This window comes from Carya illinoinensis, chromosome 8 (assembly GCF_018687715.1).
Source record: "Carya illinoinensis cultivar Pawnee chromosome 8, C.illinoinensisPawnee_v1, whole genome shotgun sequence".
In the NCBI taxonomy this organism is placed as follows: domain Eukaryota; kingdom Viridiplantae; phylum Streptophyta; class Magnoliopsida; order Fagales; family Juglandaceae; genus Carya; species Carya illinoinensis.
The window spans coordinates 7,199,590-7,207,285 of NC_056759.1; the positions used below are offsets into that span (position 1 = coordinate 7,199,590).

At 28.8% G+C, this 7,696-nt stretch overlaps 1 protein-coding gene across 1 annotated transcript; it reads right to left on the reverse strand.

Moving 5' to 3' along the window:
* Window positions 1-5,323: 5,323 nt before the first annotated feature.
* LOC122319045 (auxin-responsive protein SAUR50-like) lies at window positions 5,324-6,060 on the reverse strand. Its single transcript, XM_043136911.1, has one exon. It carries the CDS (start codon window positions 5,937-5,939, stop codon window positions 5,622-5,624), a length of 318 nt encoding a protein of 105 aa, XP_042992845.1. The 5' UTR covers window positions 5,940-6,060; the 3' UTR covers window positions 5,324-5,621.
* Between the last annotated feature and the right edge of the window lie 1,636 nt (window positions 6,061-7,696).

Genomic DNA, 7,696 nt, shown 5'->3' on the forward strand with positions numbered 1-7,696 from the left:
AAAAATGGAAAAGAAAATACATGAATTAGGCTAAACAAACGACTGTAAAGAAAAATCTCACTCATTTCTAACCTGTTTTCAGGAGAATTAAATTTAAGAAAGAAATAATATATATTGTTTCCTTTAGAAATTTTGTTGGGTTATATTTTATTGTATCAGGATGTAACAGTTCTAAACTCTTATAATTATGATATATGTGGGTCCATTGTGACTCTATCTTGCCACTTATTCTTCGAACACAAGACTACTTGCGCGTGCTTGACTTTTGTTTTTGGTTGATGTAGTTTTTATTAACGTTTTCATTTATTGTCTCTCCCTTTGATCAGCCGACAAAATTTGATGTTCACTTTAAATCAATAACATCTATTTTGTGGAACACACATAGCGTTTTGATTGTTCCAATTGACAATTATATATTCATTCTTTGAAACATGATGCTGATCAAAAGATCTTGTATTTCCTTCGGGCTAAATAGATCTTATATTTCTGAAATTTATCTTGGGTATTTATTTTGAAAAAAGAGGATAATTTTAAGATTTTAAAACTATATCTAATATTATTTTGAATTATCTAAACGTCATCCTCATAATTCTCTGACTTTTAAATAACGTATGTTTAGTTTTAAGACTTTTATATTTTATGAGTTTTGCAATATCCATTGGGGATAATATATTATAACAAAAATATTGTTTCTGAAATGTATTTTTCAAACAAAACAACACTTTGATTATGATATTTGTAATGAGTTTAATACTTAAATATCTTAAAGCAATTAGTTGCATAGTCTATTCAATCCTAATGTATTGTAAAGTAAATTCAACATAGAATCTGAGCTTTTTAATGATTTTGTGTATCTTTTAGGCCATTTTAGTCCAAAACAAAGAAACTAACTTCAAAATGATCACATAGAAAAAGGATATTTACAATCGTTAATAGTCTAATTGTTATGTAATTATTTAAAAAAATAAATAAAATATGAGATTTATAGAAAAAAATTAATTTTTTAACAATAAATTTTATTATTTTTTAAAATAATTATGCGATATATATATATTTCACAATTATAAGTAAAATTAGTCTAATATAAGTCAGAAGAGATCAATTCTACACTCATAATATAAAGGGTATCTGTACGTGTCATTCTAGGGGCAATGCTAATAATGGCCCAAGTTGCATACCCTACAAAATAGCCCACCTTCCAACATATGTGACTCACCTTGTCCAAAGGGACCAAAACTAAACCCCCAGAGAAAAGAAACGAATAGAATTAGGAGATACATTCCATCACCAAGAAAATACAAATATCCAACTAACCAGACAAGCCCATTGCTCTTCCTAACAAGTGGTATGGTAGCTAGCTAGGGATGAACAATAGCATGCATGCATAGTAATAATAGATACAATCTTAACATTATAAATAATTTTTTTACATAAATTTTAGATTTCTTTATTTATTTTTTTTCAAAATGAGTATGCGAGACTTGCATATATTAAAACTATAAATATTATTTCTCCTTTTTAGGATAACCAAGTTTCAAAACACACACTCAGATATATGGTTACTTCTTACATAAAAAAGAGAAAATTTAAATGGCATTATTTTCAGAAGTAGGGAGAGGGAGAGGGAAGGAACACTTTTTGCCATTTTTTCCTTCTAGTTGGAGTCTCTTTCGTTTCCATCATTCCATGTCACAATAAATATAATAATGTAACATGGGAGCGACCTAAGATCATTATGATCGATCTTATCTCTTTCATTATTGTTTTGTATTTAATTATATAAGAATGATGTAATCCTTTGTCTTTAATGGCTATATATAGTCTTATTAACAAAAACTCAATTAATTTCATCATTTTTTCTTAAATCACCACTTGGCTCTTATAGATGGGCTCGTATGGGTCCTTGCGGTTTAGGTGATCGATATATGGTATCAATGACAACAACAATAACCGATGGATCATCATAATAAAGAGGTTTTGTAGGGCATATGAGAGCTACTTCTCTATGTATGTATGTATGTATGTATGTATGTTGTACCAATTAGGATATAAGAAAGCCCAATGCACGAGGCTTGAAAAACCATAAAGAGATTTCTTAAAGTTTTTATCTAAATTTGAGGGTGACGGGTGATTCTCAGATAAGAGAGACAGTGAAGTATGAATTCGTATGGATAAAGCCATATTGCCAGATTGGATGAGTGAGATTATAATGGGGAGATTCTTTTTACGTTATCTTCTTCATTTTGAAGGCTTAAGCCTGGTTGATGCAGTAATAATTCATTTAGAAGCATAACACCCAAAAGGCTTGAATCTAGAAATTGGGTCTTTAGTTCTCTACGTAATTACGGCAAAAGTGCCGTGATAAAAGTCTTATTTCGCATTTTCTCTATTTTCACATTCCAGGTTTTATTATTTTATTCCCACTTCTTAATATATGTCAAATCTTAAATAGTTGTCTATTTAAATATAAAATCATTTAAAACTTTTAATATTATTAAATGTGAGCCAGAAAGTTAGAATGATGAAATGTAGAATGAAAACTAGAATTACTTTGAGATATGGAATAATGATAAGGACGATAACATGTTGAAGATGATACATTAACATATTCTTTTAGAGTAATACTACTTTCAGTCTTAAGGTATATAAGTTTCGTATACTTCATTTATAATTAAAGAGTGTGTAAATATTATACAATTATTTAAAAAAAAATAAGATTTATTATTAAATTTTTTTTTTATGTGAGTCCTGTATTTACTTATTTTTTTCAAAGAGATTGTACACTACTTTTATACTCCATGATTACAAATATTATCTATCAAAAAAGAGTATGATTCACTATAAAAAATAATATTTTATGAGTTCCGTATTTATCAATTTTTTTTAAATGAATCATATGAAACTTGCACATCTAAAATATCATTTCTTATCCTTTTTATGATTTTTTCAGCTCTTCTTTTTACCTTTTTATCATAAATAACCCTAGTAAGAGGAACTTTATGTTCTAAAGTCTATTCATTAGGAAGAGTAATAAATTTCCAATGAATCATTTTTGAAACTTGAAAATTAGATTTTTTAAGAAGACTGCAGATTGGTTACATTATTTTCAGATTTTGAGAAATGATAGTTCCATTAATATCTCTAAGAGTTTGATTGGTTGCATGTCTTTCTGAGAAGATTCTTCTGCTTTACTTTCAATACAAAGGACAAAACTGACTCTAATGCAATTCACGTGAAAAAAAGTATTTAACCCTGCTAAAAAATGCTTGTACTATTGTACTATTTATTTTTAATGTTTACTTTATTGTACCGATGGCCTAAAGGCTCCTCCATCCATAAAAGAGGAACCTTGTCTTAAGAGAGGGCATATCCTTTCAATAGCTACTTCTCCCATCTCTCCTTCATTATAATATTTTATAAGTTGTTTTACTTTAAATAAATGTTATTATCTCTCTTATTACTTTCTTTTATTTTTTATTTATTACTATTTTTATTTACCTTCAATCATTTGGTTATTGCTTTCATTTTTCATTAATACCAGTTACGTTGTTCTATTTTTATCTCCAGTTATTTGATCATTGCTTTCATCTTGTCTATAACATCAAAAATATTATGAAAAATATTATCGTCACATGCATGCATTATTCTTTAGATAGGATACACGGACCACCTCAATAATGGAAGAACCTAAAACATATTTTTACATTTCAAGCCGCACCATAGTCTGCCATGTACCATGGTTAATTATGAGATCAACGGCCCAACAAGTCAATGCATCGACGATCAAGAGCCTCCTGCATGTTCTCTAAACTAGATTTTGAGAAATGATAGTTTCAGTTATTAGTATATAAATATCATATAATTATTTAAAAATAAATAAATAAATATAATATTTATTTAAAAAAATAAATTAATTTTTTAATAATAAACTCTATTTTTTTTAAATGACTGCATAACATTTACACTTTCCACAATTATATCTACCAACCGTTACCCTTTACCAACTACCAACTCATCTCACATTTACATAATCAAAATTCACTGCGGATCAGAGGCAACGTGGGTTTTCTAAATCTCAACCATCCATTTCGTGGACCACTTCTTGAATTTGCAAATTATCTTTCCTACTAAAGTGATATTGTTTGGCTCTAAATTTAATGAAAAGATAGTGGGAAATTTAATGAATATAGATCCTTAACTTGGGGTTGAGACGCTTAGATTTAGATGATATGTAAATAATTACGAAATAGTTTGTAAAGAATAGTGAATAATTTATTAATAATAAAAAATAATTTGTTAATAATAATAGTCAAATGATTTTCTCAGCTTTAGTTTCAAATTAGGAATATAAATTGTTTAAGTGACACTAAGTATTGAATAATAAAGGTTGGTGATGTATAAGATAACACATTATTTAAAAATTATAAGTTTTTGTTTTTTTTATAGGAGTAATATTATATATAGTCATGAAAAGTGTAAGTAATATGCAATAACTTTGAAAAAATAGTGGGTTCAATATTAAAAAATTAATTTTTTTTTTCATGTAGCTTCCGTATTTAATCACTTTTTTTAAATTAATTATGTAATATTTATACACTTACGACTGTAAATATCATTTCTCTTTTTAGAATAACTTCAATAAAACTTCAATTATATTATTAACCTATCGTTTTGAATTATAAGTCTGGATGTGACTCGTTCGTCCTTTAGGAGTTGTTTAGATAATGAGATTAGATAAGTTAATTTTATATAAAAGTTAAAAATTGAATAAAATATTATTTTTTAATATTATTATTGTTTTAAAATTTGAAAAAGTTTAGTTGAGATTTAAAAAGATTGAATTGTCTATTATATTTTATATAAAAATTAAAAAAATTATAATTATAAGATAAAATTGATTGATATTATTTTTAATTCAAACAACTCCTTAGTACGAGGCTTCACATTGTTTTAGAATGAGAAGTGTTTATTACCTACACTACCAGTTTTAATGCGTCAGAGTTGAACACATCTACTCTTCTTTTCCTCTCCTAAATATTGACTTACGAAGAAGAAAGTATCTCAAACAAAGCACGATGATTCCAATCCAATGTGATTTTGTTTATTTTCTGCGATGGATCATAAATTCTGACGTGATATATAAATATATATTCAGTCATTTTGGGACAAGACACAGTTTATCTATCGGAATCAACTTATAATAGTAACGGCTAACTGCTCAACTGATCAGAGAATATTGATCGCAGAAAATTGTGCGGTGAGCAATGCAAAAACTTGAATACAAGTGCAAGATAAAAACCGTATTGTGTGTGAGAGACAAGAGTAATGAGAAAAGGGGTATAAGCCCCCAAAAATTCTTAATTTATATTCGTTCTCTCACAGGGTACATTAGTACAGCTCCACACCACTGTGAGGAAAATTTCAAACTTCTACAGATTTACAAATGCAAACCCAGATTCCCAATATTCATGGGTTTTTGGGTCAGAGTCTAAAATAAGATCTCTTTAAAATATATGGAAAAAGAGATGAGAAGAGAAAACTGGAACAGAGAAGCAATGAAGCAGCTTCATCTTTAGCCATTTTCTCCAAAAAGAAAAACCAAACAGTGCACGACCTAATCTTCATCCGAGCATGGATGTTAGAGATTGGAAAACTTCTTCTTCACAAGGAATTGTGAGACCCATCTCGTGGTTGAAGCCAAACTCTTCTTCAGCTTGTTGCAGTAGGCTCTGGAACTCAGGACGAGTCAAGTAAGAGATTGGAACAATGTATCTGCTTCTGTTCTCTCCAACATATACAACAAAATGCCCCTTTGGGACGTCCAAAGGAAGCCCTTGTTCATCGTAGTCATGTTGTTTCCTTCCTAAGCTCGAGCACCTCTTGACGATTTGCTTGAGTACAGCTGTTTGAGGCAGTTTGTTTGATTTTCTGATAGCCATTTTTAAGAAAGTAATGAACTTTCTGGGCAAGTAGGGGGAGAGAGTTTCAGGGAAGGATTTGGGATTGAGAAAAAGTGGGAGAGGTCAAGTGTACCGGTGTGGAAGGGCTGAAGGGTATGTGGGGGGGTATTTAAGGCGAGACTTGGGAACAAAATCATGTGCAATTGTGGGGCAAAGGACAGAATTTTGGGGTCTGTGTCTGTGTGAGATCAAGGACATGTAGGGAGCCAATTCCCGTTTGGTTCACTCTGCATTGTTGCCCTTTGGACATCTTGGTCCCTCTTTTCTGTGTGTTCATATGCATTGGGCTTCAAGTAATTAGTGTAATATTTTGTGCTTAGAAGAAAATAATGTGATAGTTTGTCTTTACTGTAATTTTCTTTCCCCTCCCTTGATCTTGTCTTTACTGTAGTTTTCTTTTCTCTTGAGATTGTCTTTACTTCCAAGATGAGGAAGCATCCTTTCACTTTCCTATGATTCCTTTAAATGGGTACTATTATGTTCGGTACACAAATGGTAGAAAATTTACACCAAAAAAAATCTTATAAATTAACGTGATACTTTAAATTTAAAAAAGACTTTTTACAATCCATCGTACTAATAAAGATAGAGTGATGCTACCCATCATCCCATATCATATATTTTATATATTAAAAAATTATTTTTTATTTTATTTTATTCTTGTTAAATTAATTGAGCTGTTCTACTTATCATTTATACACTATATGTAAAGTGGGTGATATGTGATGATAAGTGTTGTGTGTGAAGATAATAAGTAGAATTATTCATAAAGATGATATATGTAGGTTTTTGTAAATTTTTTGAAAAATAAAATTTTCATCCTCAAACTAGTAAGAGTTTGGTATTTTTTAAAAGGAAAATTTTATATATCACACCTCGCTTTTATTTCATTAAATAAAATGTAATACATTTATTATTATTGAATGATCATTTATTAGATACTTATATACTATCCAATTATAATTAATGTGCTATATCTTATTTAGTATGATTAGAATATCATATATAGTATTACTCGATATGATCTCAGCAGTTGAACACAATCTTAATATGTGAGACTTTTACCTTGTGTTTAATATATTTTACCTATAAATAAATTTGCAAGTTCAGCGTATCAAAACTTTTGATCATGTTCCCTGTCAAAGTGGATTACGTTGCCCTGTTGAAGATTCAATTTCAAACTTTACAAGATACGGATTTTCCCATGTTCCCTCTCCTAGGAGTTATTCGACACATTATTCCACTATCTTGTTTCAGCCTAGCCTTGAACTCACCCCCATAACGCACTTTCCAACTATTTCCCACGTCACTCTCTCTCTTTCTTAGCTAATTTAATTCACAGGCAGCATAGTAATTATTAAATAAATCATTTTATTTGCTATTTTTCTGCTAATTTTTTTCTCCCTCACATTTGGTAGCTTTTCTTCCATAGAATAGCGTGCACTAGCTTGGGGATAGATGAATTTCGGCGACCCAAGCTAAAAGAATTGTAAAATTTTTAGGTGTAATTATTTTTAGGTATTTTTTTATATATTTTATTAATATGATTGTTAATGTATTAAAAAATAATTAATTTAATCAATTATATTAATAGAATATATAAAAATTATATAAAAATAATTGTATATAATATTATTTAGATTAATAAATACTCTTATTTTATCTCAATTCATTTTATTTCATTATTACAACTTTCTTAAATTTTTACATAAAATATAATAAATAATTTTATTTTT

Bases quoted from the DNA above. Each gene is read 5' to 3' on its own strand.
- LOC122319045 (XM_043136911.1), bottom strand. From the start codon at position 5,939: ATGGCTATCAGAAAATCAAACAAACTGCCTCAAACAGCTGTACTCAAG.